Genomic DNA, 19,746 nt, shown 5'->3' with positions numbered 1-19,746 from the left:
GCCTTCTCCCCTCTAGCTGTTGTAACTGTCAAAAGTATGTGCTGACGTGTGTTTGTAGAGCTAAACATTTTGATAAGCTTAAAGTAGAACTATAAGTAAAACTATTTTTCATTTTGGATAGACCAAGGGAGTGTTTTAACCTGTTTTGATTTATTTATTTTTTGCTATTAGAGTTCTATTAGGCAGATTTAATTTTACTACCTGTTCCTTTGCCAAAGCCGGAGGTGAGGAAATCCCTGCAACTTAAGGCAATGCCCTGCCCTGCCCAGATCACCAGACCTAGTGTGCCCATTGGAAATGTCCCCACTTTTTCTGGGGACAACCCAAAATTTGGAATTTTCTTTTACTTTCACTTTCAATGATGATGGCAAACAAGACAAATAGAGAGGGCCACTTAATGGGGACACAGACAGCAATAAAGACCTACAATCCATCTCTACTCTGTCCAAAACTAAAATAAAAGTTTTGCCTTTAGTTATATTTTAACTTGAGTAACCCTTAAAAACGAAAAATCTCCCTTTGTTTAGAAGGCTACCACATTTCTACGTAAAAAATGTAGAAGAATCTGCGCTCAGACAGCTAGATCAAGAACAATGAAGTCCAAATAAAGCAATAAGTGTAGGCAGCCAACTAAATAGCAGATTACAGGCTAAAATAGGCATAAAATAAAAATGTAGTAGCGCCAAAACACTATAAAATGTAAAACATCCACATAAAATCCCAAAAGTCCATAAAGAGTGGAGGAGATAGTGTAGACCAGTTCCCAAACTCCAACTGTGCAGAAATGGAGAGCCGACACCCAGACGTGGAATAACACCAACTGCTTACCAGATAATGAATAATTATGAGCGATGGATAGGACACAAATACGGCATCAATCAAGGGATCAATCTCGTTTTATGGTCACATCAGCCCCATTCAAATAAGCAGCCACAATGTTAGGGTAACGATATGGATAAGGGTCAAACCACCAGGTGGAGTATATGGTCACATCAACTCCGGTTTACCTGTATAGGAGTCAGGGCTAGGGGAATAATTCTTTGTCTGCTCCGAAATAATTAGATGTCTTGTATTCAGCATAAACATAGGCATATGAATTCCTGCAAAGGCTTGCGGCCGGCTGCAGCACGGACCGCAAGTTGTGTGTGACGTGTGCACCTCCTAATCTGACCGGTTTCTTCCCATAGGACTTCTACTGAGACAGGAGTACTTTTTTTTTTGGAGCAGACAAAGAATTATTCCCCTAGCCCTGACTCCTATACAGGTAAACCGGAGTTGATGTGACCATATACTCCACCTGGTGGTTTGACCCTTATCCATATCGTTACCCTAACATTGTGGCTGCTTATTTGAATGGGGCTGATGTGACCATAAGACGAGATTGATCCCTTGATTGATGCCGTATTTGTGTCCTATCCATCGCTCATAATTATTTATTATCTGGTAAGCAGTTGGTGTTATTCCACGTCTGGGTGTCGGCTCTCCATTTCTGCACAGTTGGAGTTTGGGAACTGGTCTACACTATCTCCTCCACTCTTTATGGACTTTTGGGATTTTATGTGGATGTTTTACATTTTATAGTGTTTTGGCGCTACTACATTTTTATTTTATACCACATTTCTACGTTACATGATCTTGTATACCATGTTTGCGGTTACCTGAACTCTCTCAGTAAGGGGCGCTCTTGCTACATAAATTATGACCTACAAAAATCTTGATTAAGTTGCTTGCTGGCAGAACACAAACTTGTTTAGTTGCTTTATAGTAAATGCTTATTTTCATGTAAAGTTCATCATCCTGTGCCATATTTCTAGTTATTTCTTTCATTACACAATAAATGTATAGTCATGTGATGACTTTTCCTTTTTGACCATCCTTCATTAGATTGTCTATATGTTTATGACTAGATGTTCGTATAAGAAAAAGCTCAATTCCGGATCTGTATTTTCTGTGTATGCTCCATGTTCACCTACTCATTATCTTAGAGCTAGTAGAATTACAAAAGGAGGCATGGTTCATGGAATCGGAGATAAACACCTAGAACTTGTGTTTTCAAGTAAAACTGTCACAAATCTGGGCAATTCATACTGTGCATAAATGCAAAAAAAAAATTACATTGCTTTCAGTGAAGATGACAAAAAAAGAAAACTACAATCAAACGATCCAGTGATGTAAGCAGATAAAGTTATATGCAAATTTTTCCTGTAAATATCAAACTTAACCCACCCCATTGACCTTCTCAGTCCTTACTCTTGGTCAGGGAAACCAACCATCACATGGCACAAGGCTTAAAGTAATAGCTCTCAGTGTTTTTAATTAAAGAGACTCTTTAATTAAAAACACTGAAAAAACAAAAAAATTTAAGTCAGCATCAGCAGCTACAAATACTGCAGCTACTGACTTACCTGTCCAGGGATCCAGCGTGGTCCTCACCTGAGCTAGCTCTTTGGGTCCAGGTGACACCATGTTTACTTTGGAAAGCTGGCTGTGACTGCTTGAGACTTCACAGCCTACTTCCCACAGTGCATGTTCACGCTGAGCTGTGCTTTGTGAATGGTCTCACAGCTGTCTGAGACCTGTGCCGTGTTCCAGAAGGCTGCAAGGAAAGGAGGGGTTAACCGCGGCATCTGACCAGCAGTGGAAGCAGGTACCTCTTAAAACTAGTGTGAATGGCCCATTTTTGTGACAAGGTTACTTTAATTCATCTCCCAACAGTAACTCATTGCTATGAGTTTAATACATTGTTCTTTAATCTCAGCAGCTCACGCTTTTTTTCAAGCTTATAATAAACTAAGCCAATGCAAAAATAATTGGTGGGGATTGCAAAGTGCTGTAAGCCATATCAGCCAGTGAAATGTCAGGTTTTATACCTGGCTAACAGAAGACTTATGATTGGTTACCACTGGCTATTGCATTTTGAGTTTCCCGAAGGGCTCAATGCTTGCTTATTGAGAATTATTTTTTGTATGTTGGTTTACTGTAATATAATGTGAGTCTCTCTGGAGTTATATGATCTGATATATTAAATGTTACTTGGAAATATTAAAAGCAAATACTTGGAGCTTCTATGCAGGTGTGGGTGTCTTGGAGACAAACGTATGGCTGGAGGCTGGTGCTTTTATGTATAGTACACACCCACACTCTTTAAGTTCTCACTGTCATCTTTTTTTGGTCCAGCCTGCCATGGAAGGGGTAGAGGTGAGAATTGGAGCTGTAAAGAAGTTGTGTCGTCATGGTCTATTGTATTTTTGACATTGCCTTCAACAGTATCCCCAGACTTGTTCCTTGGTGTCCTTGACATTTGGGCTTATTTATGTAGACTAGCCCGCAGAAAAATGAGGGCATTGCTCATAGCATCCAGTCTGGTTTCAGTTTTTTTTTTTTATGTTTGCTAGAACTTGTAAGCCAACATCTGAATGGTTGCTATTGAAGACTGCTTCATTTTTTCTTTTGTCTCAAGTTTATAAATTACTCTGTTTACCAGATCCCCAATCACAAAGGGGTTTTAAGGGTAAGGGAAGAAGAGTGTTCTCTAGTGTGCCCAAATCACTTTGCACGAGCTCTGTTCACTGCAGGTAAGAAGGACTGAACTGGCGTCACTATGGTGGTGGTTAAAGGGGTTGTAAAGGTACAGTTTTTTTTTATCTATAAAAATAACAAACATGTTATACTTGTTCTGTGCACAGGTTTTGCACAGAGCAGCCCCGAACCTTCTCTTCTGGGGTGCCCCATCAGCGCTCCTGGCTCCTCCCCTTCATCGGGTGCCCTCATGGAGAGCTGCTTTCATGGGGGCACCTGTGTGGGGAGCTCCCGAGTCCCACTGCTGTATCCATTGACACAGACAGCTGGACTCGGCCGTGCCCCCCACTCCCGTGTCACTGGATTTGATTGACAGCAGCGGGAGCCAATTGCTCTTGCTGCTATCAGTCCTATCCAATGAGGACAGAGACAGTGGCTGGAGTCGCTGGGCTCCTGCACATCGCTGGAACAGATGGGCTCAGGTAAGAAAAGGTGGGGGGGGGCTCTGGGGGCAGCCCCAACAAAGAAGGTTTTTAACCCTTTTACATGAAATGCATTAAGGTGAAAAACCTTGAGACTTTACAATACCTTTAATTGAAGCCTGTGTATAGTGCTGCTGTTTATATGGATGCCTGGCTTCAGCACCAGACACATTTTAAATAGCTCAATTTTGTTTTTACTTTAACTAGACTCAACAGCCAGACAAGCGTCTCTCGTTAGCCAAATGTCCCCGTAGGGTTCAATTACTTGGTTGTATTAATACCATAAGCCAGACAGCCAATGGACATGAAACATTCAATTGGTGCTTTACCCTTTTAGAACTTTTCTGTGAGAGTCAAGTGATCTGACTACCCACACTTGCATGCTAGTACCTGCATTTGTCTGGCTCCCTCCTACATTTTGCAGTATTTAAGTTCCAAGAAACATTTAATGAAACCCCCAGATTTAAAAAGGCCATCCATGGTTAAGCCACTGGGTAGATTCATGAAATGCTGAGCTCCTTTCCCTGTTCCCATAGAGCTTTATTATATTGCATGGAAATAACATCCCAGATACCCATCAGGTGGTGCTGAAATCTGTAATTCTTGAAATCCAGAAACTGCAAGAAGAGGGCCTTTCTTTATTCCTATACATGGGAGTGGTAAAGGAGGATTTCCAGTTTTTTCCAGCCTTCATTTTTTTTCCTTCTGATATCCTTCATTAAACCCCCTTCACCCTACAATGAACAAAGCTGAACGCAGGGTGACACAGACACACTTTAGAACCACCTTGTCTCCTTATCCTAAACAGCAAAAATCTGCTAATTAAAACTCCTACCTTTGCTTGTTTGATAGTACAGGTGGGTCTGGTAAGCATGTTAAGGGTCCACAAGGACAGGTACGAGGGTCACTGATCCAAAATGTATATATTGTGTTGTGTAAGAGATTGTGTGCTTTTGTATCTTTCAATTGTTATTGTTGCGTGCAGTCATTTTAATGTTTGTTTGTGGCACCAGTTGCGATAAATAATAGCTGTTAATAACCTGCATGGCTTATTTGTACAACTAGGGTTTAAAAAGCTTTGTAAATTTCAGTTGATTATGTTCACCAGCGTTTCCCAAACTTTTCTTTTGAAAAAAAAAAAAAAAACAGTCATAATTGGTTTCATGCAAGAATATGAATTTATAGTCATTAAAGCATTAGAATGTTGAGGTTTGCTATTGAGAGTTTTAGATTTTCCCTTTTTACCTATTTTGAGTCTGATACTTCAGCTTGAATGTCAAGAGTCTAAGGTCACCTAAAGTGTGCCATGTGAACCACCTTGCAAAATCTGCTGAGTGTGTAACTGTGTGATAACAGAGCCCTTTAATTAAAAGGCATGTAATCTAACTCCGAGATCTGTTGTTATACCAAGGTATGTAGTCTCAGGAGCTAGGAGCCAGTATGTGATGGTAGGTAATAAATATGGAAGCAGCTGCCAGGTTTCAGGTGACTCCTTACTCCGAGTTAAAATAGAACTATAAGAATTATGGATAGAGCAAGGGGGGATTTTTTTTCGCCATCTGTGTCCCATTGCCGAAATTTCCCATCACTTCCTGCCCCATAGCCAAAGAGGAAGTGAGAGGAAACCCCTGCAAATTGAGGGAATTCCTTGGGGACCCCCAGGTCACCAGAACTAGTGTCCCCATTGGATGATTTCCCCTCTTACTTTTCTGGGGACAACCCAAAATTTGGGATTTTTCCCTAACGGAGGCATAGACAGCAAAAAAAGCTGACAAGCATTCAAATCCTTTGCATTCTATCTAAAAATAAAAATAAAAGTTTTTTTCCTTTAGTTCTACTTTAATTAAGTGGGTTGACCTAAGTCTTTCAAAAGTAAGCCTATGTGATTATAGTAATTTAAAACTGAGATTCCAATTCCATTTTAAGAACAATGGAGATTGGTTCTTTGTAGGTCTTATTAAACATGGGCATAAGCGTGTGCATTCAGAGCCTAGCACTTTTTGACTTTATGCAATTTTATATGCACCTTCATGCACTTTCATTGATTTCTATGGTCCCTTTAACACACGCCAACGCTTTAAAATGATGTATACAAACACCATTTAAGTAAATGTGTTTTATTTTTTTCTTAAATTTGTTGACATGCACCTCAGAGGCCCATGGAAATCGATAGAAGCCCATAAAATATATGTAAATTATACAATAATGATGGCTAAAATGCACATGTACAGATGTAAACAGATCCTTAAGGTCCATTGAGCAGTCCAAACTGCACAGGCAGGTTTGCTGTGATCATTTGTCCCACCTTGAAATAGTCTCTGAAATAGTGGTCATAGGTTATGTGCTGGTAGCTCAAAGCTAGTGAATTTAAAACATTAGATTATCTTGTGTTGCCATGATTGTCTGCAACTGATTGCACAGTGCTTCCTCAATTGTCCATAATTAATAACACAAGATAGCAGTGGTCGGCAATGCCAGCAATATACAATCTTCTAATTAAGAAAATATTGTGGCAATCGGTGAATGAAGATCATAGCAAATACACCATTGTGATTTGCATTTGGAAGAAACACACCAACTATGTCTCTGAGCTCATTTTCTGAAAGCTGGAACTGGACGGAAAGTGAATATGTTGCCCGTAGCAATCAATTAGATCTCATATTTCATTCTATATTAGAATTTCTAGCAGCTCCATCTTGGCTTCAAGTTTTATTTGTACATCCCCTGTTAGGACTGGTAAATCATGAACGTTGAACGCCAACTTGGGAAAACAACTGTATTCTACTTCCAGCAAGTTACTTTTGGTTTTATATCTAATAAATTAAAGGGAACCCATCTAGAAAGTTGTTAACGTGTCACATGTTAGGCTACAATTTTGTGATGAAGGCCATCACTTCTTGACTCCGGATATGTTTTTGTGCCAGGGTACTCTTCTATCCAGAGCTAGTGCCGATTACAGGAGTTGGGCAGTGGCATCCTCCAACACTAAATGGGGGACACGGCCTTGAAAGTTCAGGATATTTTCCCAAAGCTCCTGCTTGTGAAGCCCTCTGAACCATTTTGTCTTGGCTTTTCTCCTTTTATTTCCTTGGTGATTTTTCCTACTTTTTAATCCTGTCCCGACATTGTCCATCTCCCTTAGAGAAGGCTGTTTAACAAAATCCAATTTTGGTCAGTGGAGAGTCTGTATTCCCTTATCCCATCATCAGCGGCCTGATTTGTGCAAACCTAATTTAAGCGGAATAGAACATTTACAGCCGAGGGGTTTGCATGAACGTCAAAGCCATCATTTTTTTTATCAGTATTCTGAATATTCCCATTGTGGCTTATTTAACCTGTTAGGAAGATGGTGGCTTCCGGCACCATGATGTTAGGCTTGATTAATTAAAATGACTAAACAAAGCATTGTTTTTCCGATCCATGGCATTTAATGAGAATTCCCCTGTCATTCTCCTACGATGTACCTTGTGTGGTTGCTGTGGACAGCAGGAACTTTTTCCTCTTTTAAGCACCCTTCTTTGGCAGCATTTTTATTTTATTTATTTTTTATTTTTTTTATCTTGAGTTATTATTTTCTTTTATACAGGAAATGAAGATTTGTTCAGCAATTATCAATCTCTTTCACCTTATTCCGGCTGCTCCTCAGACTTTAGTTAAGCCACTGTTGGAGGTTGTAATGAAGACTGAACGGGCTATGCTAATTGAGGTATGTTGTTTTTTTTTATATTTTTGGTTACCTACACACTGGTAGAAGCAGCCGTTCTGTGGCTTCAGTAGTCCAGGGCATCAATCTTTACAGAAAGGTGAGTGTTTTTAACACCTTAATATGTAAAGCAGTTTTACAGATCAGCTTGGTTTGGTGCATTTGTGTTTAATGTGGATAATAAAACCTGCTCCTGTTTATTTTATACATATTCCACTGAAAGTTAGGTGCAGATTTAGACCCCGTTCAGACAGGGGCAACACGACTTGGTGGGGCGATCTGTGACCTCGGCGCGACTTGCACGGACTTCATATAATTGAAGTCAATGCAAGTCGCCTCCAGGTCGCCCCAAAGTAATACAGGACCCTTTTTCTAAGTCGGAGCGACTTGTGTCGCTCCTATTAGAACGGGTCCTGTACTATTCAATGGCGGGCGACCGACCGCGACTTGTCAGGCGACCAAGTCGCCTGACAAGTTGCGCTAGTGTGAATGGAGTCTCAGGCTCGACAACTTCCAAATAAAGAAGAAAGGGAATATTACACATTGTGTTCACTAAAAAAAAAATCTTATTGATGAGATTAGGATAAGTAAGAGGTCAGAGCATGTAGACCTGGCTCCTATTTTACTTTCCAGCAACCCAAAAAGGGAGGTTCAATTTTTTTCCGCCTACCCCTCCACTTTTGGGCACTTCTTTTTTTTTTTTTTTTTTCCGGAGTGGGTACCTTGTTTTGACAGGTACATGCTCCCACTCAGATCACCTAGGCAATTCAAGCAGAAATTTGCTATTTCCCCAACCCTGCCAGTTTGCCCATTCACAATGTACAGTGAGAAGCTTCACTTAGTAAATATGCCAGGAAGGGGACCAGAAGACCGGTGAGAACTGGTTCAGTTGACTACAGCGCTGGATCCCTTGCCAGGTAAGTGTGCTTATATTAAAAGTCGGCAGCTACAGTATTTGTAGCTTCTGATTTTTTTTGGGGTGGGGGACTGAAGATCCCCCTTTAAGTCCAATGCTATAAAACAAAATCATCATGCTGATGGTTTTAACCCATCCCCCCCCTCCCCCCCAGAAATCTGTTGCTTATTCATATTGTATTCTGAAGCTTTTTGCTTCATTACAGAGGGGCAGATGGTTTTTTTTTTTTTTTTTTTTTTTTTTTTTTTTTTTATTCACTACCACACACAGACAGTGAGCAGAAACGTATTTGTTACTGCATGGTCATGTCTGTGCTGACATTAAAAATGCAGAATTACCTTACTGCTGTTGTACTACGCCACAGCAGGCACTTGTCAGACAGCTAGCTATTTTGTGGGGTTAAAGCAAAGGTCTGAGGTTGTTTTTTGTTCTGTGTTGTCTGTTCATTAATTTAATCTCTTACATCTTCAGGCTGGAAGTCCATTTAGAGAGCCTTTGATAAAGTTCTTAACTAGGCACCCATCTCAGACTGTGGAGCTTTTCATGATGGAAGCTACGCTGAATGATCCGCAGTGGAGTCGAATGTTTATGGTAAGGTTTCAGTTTTCCCTATGAAAACAAGCTTCTTTTATGTTTGAAAACTAATTTATTTTTTTTGCATGCAGGGAAGTTATTTCAGGGCTTCCTTTTGATTTCTCAGTTCCTTCACACTGCTCTGGTTCATGATTTTACCAAACACTGCTGTTGGTAACTTTAGCTTTCACTGATCTCTATGTAGGTGGTTTTGTTTAAATAGCTCTGCCCGGCAAGTACTGTTGGTATCTACTTTTATTTATTGTTAATATTTTAAGGGTATGTTTACCATTCTGCATTATAGGTGTATTTTGATTCTTCCTTATGAAAGGTGCTTTTTGATGGAAATGAAATCACAACACACCAAGACACAGGAGTGTGAATAGAACTTTCAGTTAGAGCCATCTCTGTAGTATGCCTGTATTACCTTTTGGTATCCAGAAAAGCCTTGTTTGTGTCTTTCATCTTAGGTTTGCATTAATGGCTTTACTTCCTGACTCTGAGGCTAAACCTGTCCCTTGGTGCTAAAGCCCCATACACACGAGAAGAAATTCGGCCGGGAAATTTCGTCCGACGACCGATCTGCCGATTTTCGGCTTGTTAGTATGGTGCTTCCGACGGCCTACTCTGACTTTTCGGCCTAAAAAATCCTGGTGTGCAGGCATTAAAATGTTTGTTTTCTCCGTCAAAACACGTCCGATTTTCGTCTCATTAGTACAGATTTCGATGGGGAAAAATCTTATGAGCAAGACTAGGCATGCTCAGAGATGAAAAAACACATAGAAAGCAATCCAGCACATGACATCACTTCTGGAGTAGAATTCTGTTGTACGGGAAAATTCATGTGCAGTCTAGAGCACATTCCAACCAACAGACACCACTCTGGACAAAAGACGGACGACCGGTCGGCGGAAATTTGTTGTGTGTGTACGAGGCTTTAGTCTCCTCACTCTTCATCCTGTTGCTTACTGGTAGCTGCTTTAGTAACCAGTAGGGAATGCTCTTACTAGGCAAGATACGTAGTGTTTAGCCTCACAATCTAGGCATTGAAGCATTTAGTTACAATGTGAAACTATGATCAAAGTGGTGTACAGGAGAAGCTTTCGTTTTCCTTTTATCTATAATTTGGTCATCATAAATCCAAATCGGCTGCATTTAGAAGACCTATCACATGTCTCCTGGGTGGAGCTGCGACCTATGTACTTCTCTGCCATCTCTAAATGTGTGTTCCTGCTGACTGCTAAAGACCATCCTCATAAATCTTGCACAAATGTCTTAGTGAATACAGTGAGAGAGACTAGAAGGGACTCATGGGATATTGCTTCTCTGCTCCCCCCCCCTAATGTTAGCAGTGCCAACTGCCTAGCTGGGCACAAGTAGCTAATATGAGATAAAAAATTTGTAGCAATTCAGACCACAGCGTAACCAGGTGAATCTCTCTCTACTTTTTACATCCACAGAGCTTCTTAAAGCACAAAGATGCCAAACCATTGCGAGATGTGCTGGCTGCTAATCCAAACCGTTTTATTACCCTTCTAATGCCTGGTGTGACACAAGCCACAGTGAGGCCTGGTTCTCCCAGCACCAGTACTACAACAATGCGGCTTGACTTGCAGTTTCAGGCTATCAAGGTAAGTGTGGTCTGTTTATATCAAGGGCATATAATCCACTCAGAGCTATTTATTTAGGTATGGGCAAAGAATATTTGGACAATTAATGTATGAAATTCCTTTACTCCTTTTCCCATCTCCCATGTCTATTACCATTGACTTCAGTTGGGAAACTTGTAAGAGCTGCAGGAACAGTAAGTGGAGATTGATTTCCAGGGTATCTTTTATATTGGGATATGTGGTTTCTGCTCCTGGCAACCCATCAGCGCTTTAAGCCCCCAAGCTTTTAAATGTCAAAAAAATTAATAAGACAAACACAAATCCTGGGTTTTTAGGGAAGGAAAAAAATTAATAAGTCTAGAACAACCACATGGTTCTGCTTAGGGCAGCAATAGCCACTGCAGACTCTGTAATCTCAACCAACCCTCTGCACAGGTGTAACGCGTGAACCTAAAGCAGGTATTAGAATGGACTTTCAAAGGCCAGTACTAAAGTTAGGTGAATTGATTTGATAATTTGGAAAGCATTAAATCACAAATGTATTCTTCCTTGAATCAATTTTTGTAAATGAGTTTGTGACAAATTACAAAAATGATATATTTTGGTAAACAGGATTCATAATTGCATGATTTTTTTGCCTGTCATAGTTGACTGGCAATTTTCCTCTGGGTTTGAGTTGCTTTTTAAGGTTTATAACTAGGATTGTTTGAGCATGGGGTCTATGTAAAGCTTTCCATACACAATACGATTGTACAATCTCATATAGCTCTAGCAAAATGTAATGTAAGGGTCTGTGCTATTCGATAGAAAAGGAATGGAGTTTTTAGGTTTGTCTTCATATTAGTTTGTTTTGGTAAATGTGAAGGAGATTGTACTGGGAATGTATAATCGGCTTATATTATGTATGGCCATTCTAACTCCACTTTCAAACATCTTGCAATTTCAACCTGAATGATGCTGTCAGTGGTAAAAAATTTGGTGAAAATTGGACACCTCATTGCTGCTAGGCCATGCTAGGAGTTGTATGCCATCAAGTGATTGTGAGCGACTAGTTAAAATATAAATAAAAAAATTTCTGATTCACCTAGGATAACCCGACTGTTATAGGTTAGCTGTGAATGTTGGCTTTTTACTATTCGTCTGTACTGTTTATAGTTCATTCAGGTAAAGGACAATTTACTTAATTTTCATTGCTTTTGTGTTCTAGATAATCAGCATTATAGTAAAGAATGATGAAAACTGGTTGGCTAACCAGCATTCATTGGTAAGTCATTTAAGACGTGTGTGGGTGAGCGATGCCTTTCAAGAGCGACATAGGAAAGACAACATGGTGGCAACAAACTGGAAAGAACCCAAGCTTCTGGCCTTCTGTCTTCTCAGCTACTGCAAGTAAGTGTCTACATATTTGTGCTGATAAAGATGATATAAAGCTGACAGGTCTAATAGGTTGTGCTTCTTTCATTTGCACAGACGCAACTTTGGGGACATTGAACTGCTTTTCCAGCTTCTTCGAGCATTTACTGGACGTTTCCTATGCAACATGACCTTCCTGAAGGAGTATATGGAGGAAGAGATTCCCAAGACGTACAGCATTGCCCAAAAGAGAGCACTCTTCTTCCGATTTGTTGAGTTTAATGATTCCAACTTTGGTGATGAGCTCAAAGCTAAGGTGACTTGCAATAAGACTCTGAAACTAGAAGTTTTTTTTTTTTCTTGTACTGCATCACAAAGTTAATTGGGGACACAGCAGGGGTATAAAACCTGGTGCTAAGAGAATAGGCAAAAAAATCAGAGTGAGAACAAAACCTATTCTGTGTTTTCCCAGGTCTTTCTCAAAGCTATAAGTCATTTGTTTTCTAAAGTTAACCCAAGGCACAAGTTCTTTATTTTAAATATATTTCTTATTAGACATAAAGAATATTTAAATTAGCTTTGTGTGCACCAAATGCCTTTTCAAACTTGGATATTTAGACAATGTCGGCTATGTGGGACTTTAAGTGAGACACCAGCAGGTATGCCCAGCGTCTCCATCCCTGTATCGGAAAAAACGAATTAAGGATTAAGAGAGGTGCATGGAAGCCAGCCAGCCCCCAGTCTGATGTACTCACCCTCCAGTCTGCCACCAACCAAGTAGACCTGTCTCATGATATAAATAAAGAACAGGGGTTTAGTTGCAAACTCATGTGTAAGCTGCAGGGCCACGACACGGCACCCTGTTTTATCTGCAGTCCTAACACTTTTAAATTTGAGTGTCTCCACTCTGGGAGCACATGGCTGCTAATGGATGGATAGGAGGCAGGTGAGAGGGAGCAGCCCAAACTTCCCCCAACCCACCTCCGTCCATGACTGGTCTAGTATCTCAAAACTCTAATAGCAATGTTCTTAAGATGGTACAAACTGAAAACGTCCAGCTGAGAAGCATACACCTCCAACCCCTTGGTGGATGCAGTGTAATATGCACATATGCTCAACAAATGTTTGTGATTTTAGGCCTGTTTTTAGTACATTGTTGGACAGGGTAGAACTTTTCACACTATTTTATTGCTGCCTGTGTCCCTTTTAGAGATTTACCTTCATTTCCTTTCATCACCTGGAAAAACTACAGAGGACAAATCTCCCAAACAGGGTACAACTACAAAAGAAGAAAAATTGCAAATGTCATATACATGTCCCACTTAAAGGAAACTAAAGGAAAATCAATTTGATTAGAGTCCCACTTTAATACGCATTTCACACATCAGTTGGACTCTGCTACTGGATTGATAGTTACTTTCCCAACGCAAACCAATGGAAGGTCTTACTGCTGACGTTTCCATTATTCCTAATATCTTAATGCTTTGTTTTTTGTACAGGTTCTGCAGCATATTCTCAATCCAGCATTTCTATACAGCTTTGAGAAAAATGAAGGTGAACAACTCTTGGGCCCACCAAATCCTGAAGGAGATAACCAGGAGAGCATCACTAGTGTTTTTATCACAAAGGTACCCTCAGGCAGTTACTTTGTCTTGTGCAGACCTCTGATGTGTTTTAATGGCACGTGTATGTAATCTCAGTCCTGGATTGCACTCAGGTCTTTGTGCTTTATTTCTTTGCAGGTGTTAGACCCAGAGAAGCAGACAGACATGCTGGACTCTCTAAGGATTTACCTCTTGCAGTTTGCCACCCTTCTAGTTGAACACGCCCCTCATCACATCCATGACAACAACAAAAACCGCAACAGCAAATTGAGGCGACTCATGACCTTTGCTTGGCCGTGTCTGCTGTCTAAGGCTTGTGTGGACCCAGCATGTAAATACAGCGGCCATTTGCTCCTCGCACATATCATCTCTAAGTTTGCCATACACAAGAAGATTGTCCTGCAGGTGAAGAACGGGTCTTACTTTGACTAGTTAATCTAAATCCCAACCAATGCTGCATTTTCTCCCATCCTATGCCTTTACCTGGCACTTGCATGAAAGAAAGATGTTAGTGGCATAGGTGAACTAACATCAAAATCAGTTTTTTTATCCCCTCCCCTTTTGACTGTGTATGCTCATGTTTTTTTTTTTTTTTTATCTTCAGGTTTTCCACAGCCTCCTGAAGGCACATGCAATGGAGGCGCGAGCGATCGTCCGCCAAGCCATGGCCATCCTGACTCCAGCAGTTCCAGCCCGTATGGAGGATGGACATCAGATGCTAACACACTGGACAAGGAAGATAATTGTCGAGGAAGGACACACGGTCCCCCAGTTGGTGCACATTCTGCATTTAATTGTACAGCATTTTAAGGTGAGTAGTTAATAAATTGATAGGTTAGAAAAACAGAAGTAGATTATAAGGAAAATGAAAAAGTCTGTGTGCTTGAGCACAAAGGGATCTATTTATAAACATTCTTTGGGTGAATGTTACAAGTATTCAACCATGCTGCACAAATTTTCCCTGTTTCTCCTCTAATACTAAGACTTTCAATAACTGTCAACGCCATCTAGTGGTCAAAATGCAGTATATTTATTCTACCCGTCAAACAGTGTACAGTAAGATGGTAATGTGTGGCCAGCTTAAAGGATATGTTCACCTATTGTAATCCACTTCATTTTGCAGGTAAAAAAAAAGTGCATTTATTTTTATAGCCTGCAGTCTTTAAGTTGTCAGCCTCAATGGCTGGTGGGATTTTTTTTAAAATTCATTCACAGGAAACTGTGACTGAATGAAGCTGATATGTGGGTGGAGCCCCGCACGGTCGTACTGTTTTTAAATCCTGACAGCAGGTGCGGAGACGAGATCCCCCGCCCACTCTTGCAAAACAGAGAGACCTGGCAGTGGAAGGTTGCTACTTAAGAACATGTTACAACCTAAATATGGGTGTAGATTGCTGATAAAGGTGAACTTTGCCTTTTAATACTAAACTTGCAAAACCAAGTGTGTTTGCTTTGCTTCTTTCAGCTATATCGATAAAAATGTTACTTGTATTTAAAATATTTTTTATAAGGTCTGAGCTATCCTATTATTTACAGGTTTATTATCCAGTGCGACATAGTCTTGTGCAGCATATGGTCAGTGCGATGCAGCGCCTGGGCTTCACTCCCAGTGTTACCATCGAGCAGAGGAAGCTGGCTGTTGATCTAGCAGAGGTGGTCATCAAATGGGAACTGCAGAGGTTAAAAGATCAGGTATGTGTTGTGTGTTTGTGATTTGAAGGATGTGCAGTGATTCCAAACCTTAAAGGAAATCTATGGCCACGGCGTACACTTTCCCATTACAACAGTAGCAATTGTAATAGCAAACTCAAACAATAGTTCTTTTTGACAATCTGACATAAGCTTCTTTCATGTTGTGAGTGCTGCTTGTCTACTGGCCATCCCTTTCTACATCTTTCCTGAAATCCCTGCATGCTTTGCAGCTTCTCCACTCCCGTTTGCACTTCTAAGGACTACATATCCCTTGGTACCTTGCTGTGTGCAAGCAGTGATTCTGTACAGACTCTCTGAAATGTGTGTAAGAGATAGTGAGGTACTTGGCGCTGCCTGTAGCTGTATGTGATGATGAGATGTGACTATCACAGTCTGGTTGCCGTAATAAATATACCGAACTATAAATAGTATATGGCTGATGTAAGTGAAAACAATAAATTATAAAAATATATAAAGCGCACTCAATATAAATAAATCATGTATGAATGTGTAAACAGCTAAAAATCACAATAAAAGTATAGCTATTAATATAAATATAAATATAAATATAAAGTGCAATGGTACAAATACATATATAAATATAAAGTGCAATGATGTGAAATAGATAGGTGGTCACAACAAATTATATATATATATATATATATATATATATATATATATATATAATAATTAAAGTGCTCCGTAGTGAGAATGACCAAAAATTGGCCTAAAGACTATGTATAGTGGACCAAAGAAATATAATATATAGATAGTAACGTGAATCAACCAAGATGAAAGTGATTCCAATAAAAATAAAGGAATAAGTGATACCAAAAGCTCCACAAAAAGTGTTAACAGTGCAGGAGGTCCTGGATTGGACCAGTGAAATAAATAGTAATCACAATGGTAGTGATAGTGGTAAATTAAACTCAGAAAAGTGCTGAAGTGCTAAGGGTCCAGGCTAACACTAGTTAGTCATAAGGGCCTGAGAGCCATATAGACCATGTATATGGCCCTAAAGCAGGAAAATTTTAACACAATGGTATGCTTCAAAAAATCGGATAAGAAACTGTAAAAAACATAAAGTTCATAAAGTGGAAGTGCAAGTTCAATAGGTGGTTCTTTATAGTGATCCAGGTGTCTCCGTGCTGGGTGAGGAAGAATGTGCTCCCCTTTTTCCAATCTTTCCTGCACTCACCGGAAATCGGCACCCCTGCAGGGGTAACCTGTGTGTAGGTGGCAAAGTATGCTCTTAAATGGATATTAATCCTAAGTGCCAATCTCTCCAATGATGTGTCCTGGATCCTCTTATCCCACATAGACTATATGATGCGATCTCATATACAGTATGTATCCAATAGTGATAATCCCAGGGTCATGTACGGGAGAAAAGAGCCTCATATAGTGACGTACTATTAAAGATGTTTGTCTTTATTAAATCAAAAACACATAGTACTCGCATTTAAAATCAATACAGCAGGCAATGACGGAATAGGAACCGCGAGATCCTCTTTAGCGGAACGCTGTCTTAGCCAACCGCCGGATCTGCATGCCAGTAGTGCGGAAGTGACGTGACTACGCTTGACACGTTTCGTCATCAATGACGTCTTCAGAAGCGTCAGAAGCGATAATTCTCTGAAATGTGTGACACAGTAGTGCCTTCTCACAGGCCATAGTGGAAATGTGTTGGATTCTTCATACAGTAAGATTGTTTAGATTAATAGCAGTAGGCTAGGCTAGAGATATTTGAAATAACTGAAATAACTTATTAATAAGTTATTGAAACAAAGGTTTATAAACTTAAACAAAAAAATAAATAAAAATTATATATATATATATATATATATATATATATATATATATATATATATATATATATATATATATATATCCAAAATCAGGAACATTTTCAGTTATCCAGGTAGGATTTTTTTTTAGCTATGCGCTAGAGCCGCATGATTAATCATTAAAAAATCGCGATACATGCTGCCACCCCACGACCCTCGACCCCCACCACCATCTTAAAACGGCATGTCCTGGATTCTTACAGAGCTGTTTTCTGCTCACTCAAAGCTGTCAAAAAATAAAAAAAATAAGAGCCTCCAAAATGTTTAACAACATTAAGTCCCTGGTCGCCTTACAGGTCGCCGTGGGTCGCCTCCCATAGGGAAGCTGCGGACCCGTTCTAATAGGAGCGACAAGTCGCTCCGACTTAGAAAAAGTGTCCGGAGCTTCTTTGGGGCGACCAGGAGGCGACCGCCATAGACTTCAATGTTATGAAGTCCGTGGCGGCCGCTCCGAGGTCGCGGCGCGCTGCTCGCACCGCGACCTCGGAAGGGTCGCGGTGCGAAGTAGCGTCGCTTTTATGTGAACGGGGCCAAAGGCTGCTAGATAACTCTAAACACAATGTTTTACAATGTATAATTTCGTTCTTTTAGATCAAAGGAATGAATTTCCCTCTGTAAGTGACGGCAGTTTAGCCTCCTAAAGACTTTTTTTTTTTTTTTTACACTTGTTGCTTACAAGTCAAAATCAGTATTGTTTGTTAGAAAATGACTTTAAACCCCCAAACATATAATTTTTCTTTTATTTCTTACCACAGACCCTAGAGAATAAAATGGCGATTGTTGCAATCTTTTATGTCACACTATGTATTTGCGCAGAAGTCTTTCAAACGCAGTTTTCTGGGGAAAAAAAATACAAAACTAAACAGTAAAGTTAGCCCAATTTTTTGTATAATTTAAAAGATGATGTTACACCGAGAATTGTGATTTTTATTCTAAGCAAATAAATTGTGATTCTCGTTTTATCCAGAATCGCGTAGCTCTACTATGAGCTAAGGTTGAAGTCTGCGTACAGAGCTAAGCAAAAACTGTTATTTAGCCTCTGTCATTCAGCTGTCTGCAGGCTCTAGTTTGCAACACACATTTTGTTTGTAATGTTACCCATCAAACATGATGGGCAGCCAACTAGTATGCTAACCATTACTCCCATTAGGGTTTGCCTATATGCCTGTTGATAAGATGATAGTACCAAAATATAAACTGACACATTTTTTTCACCATGTTTGCAGAAAGTGAGAATTGAAATATAGCACGAAGATCAACCTTTATGTGCCTACTAGTACCCCACTTCTTTAAATCAGTTGTTTCCCTACAGAGCCCTTTGGATTTCAGACCTGCACTGAATACTGTAAAAAAAACAGTCTCGTGTGCCCTTAAACGTAGCACATATTTTAATATATATATATATATATATATATATATAATTGTGTGGTCACTCCTATACTGCATAAGCAGTTTGTTTCTGAAACTAAACTGTGTTCCTTCTCTTCATCAGAGTCATAAAGATGCTTTGCTTATGTGGGTAAAGACCCAGAATGTCTCCCACTTATTCCCAGTGATCTTTAAAGCTTCGCTAGCCCCCCTGACCTATTCTATACCATAAACTCCCTACCCCAGCTATTTTGTTTACATCATCAGAAAATAATTCTCTTCAACTTTAGCCTTGTATAGAGCTCTCTCCAAACCTTCTACTGTCTTGGAAAATGGTCCTACGCAAGTCTTTGTATATAGAAAGGATCAAACACACGTCCCAGATGTCCAGAGTCCGATTGAAAAATTTGTTCTTAGCAGAAAAAAATACAATGCATCCCTTCATCAGGGCTCAGGAATATTGACCGTCCTTGAATGGACCCCCATAAGCATATTCTAGACAAATCTATACTCTGGTTTTCTGCTTGCAATAGTCTCATAAGATGCCTTATACCCATTACCAATTGCAGCAAAAGAGAAAACTGCATTAAACCAGAGTACAGGTTTGTCTGGCCCATCTGAGTCTATTTAAGCACAGTCAAAATTCCTGAGCCTTGAGATGGGTCTGGCCCCAAAACACATTCCATTTTTTCTTCCGTGAACCAATTGTAGCAATAAAAGTTTGGATGTTTGTTTGGCACTCTCTGGATACATAGACTTGCATAGAATAATTTTACGGGACATGATAAGGTAGAGAGGCCATCTGAGTTCATTTAAGCACAGTCAAAATTCCGGAGACCTGATGGAGGCCATCTGGTTCCAAAACGCATTGGATTTTTTCTTCCATGAACCAATTTGTAGCGATAAAGTTTTGGATTTGCGTTTGGCACTCTCTAGATACATAGACTTTTTCATATTGGATCATTTTCCGAGAAACGAGACGGTTGGGAGGCAATCTGAGTTCATTTATTCACTGTCAAAATTCCTTAGCTCTGAAGAAGGAAGGAGTCTGTATGGCTTCAAAACGCATTGGATTTTTT

General features: G+C 39.9%; 1 protein-coding gene across 3 annotated transcripts in view; it reads left to right on the top strand.

Moving 5' to 3' along the window:
- Positions 1 to 19,746, top strand: part of TRRAP (transformation/transcription domain associated protein) — a 300,061-nt gene that overhangs the window by 109,827 nt on the left and 170,488 nt on the right. For 2 of the 3 annotated variants that reach the window (XM_082261086.1, XM_082261085.1), the window contains exons 32-41: positions 3,178 to 3,198; positions 7,588 to 7,707; positions 9,092 to 9,211; positions 10,654 to 10,824; positions 12,011 to 12,192; positions 12,274 to 12,472; positions 13,656 to 13,784; positions 13,899 to 14,165; positions 14,365 to 14,571; positions 15,297 to 15,452. In XM_082261086.1, coding sequence (XP_082117212.1) covers positions 3,178 to 3,198; positions 7,588 to 7,707; positions 9,092 to 9,211; positions 10,654 to 10,824; positions 12,011 to 12,192; positions 12,274 to 12,472; positions 13,656 to 13,784; positions 13,899 to 14,165; positions 14,365 to 14,571; positions 15,297 to 15,452 — 1,572 coding nt within the window. The remainder of the gene's footprint in view (positions 1 to 3,177; positions 3,199 to 7,587; positions 7,708 to 9,091; positions 9,212 to 10,653; positions 10,825 to 12,010; positions 12,193 to 12,273; positions 12,473 to 13,655; positions 13,785 to 13,898; positions 14,166 to 14,364; positions 14,572 to 15,296; positions 15,453 to 19,746) is intronic. The other variant, XM_082261087.1, reaches the window with a different exon arrangement.

This window comes from Pelophylax lessonae, assembly GCF_965119305.1.
Source record: "Pelophylax lessonae genome assembly, chromosome: 6".
NCBI classification, from domain to species: Eukaryota; Metazoa; Chordata; class Amphibia; order Anura; family Ranidae; genus Pelophylax; species Pelophylax lessonae.
Note: the sequence above shows the minus strand (reverse complement) of the source record. Positions and strands in the feature narration are given on the sequence as shown.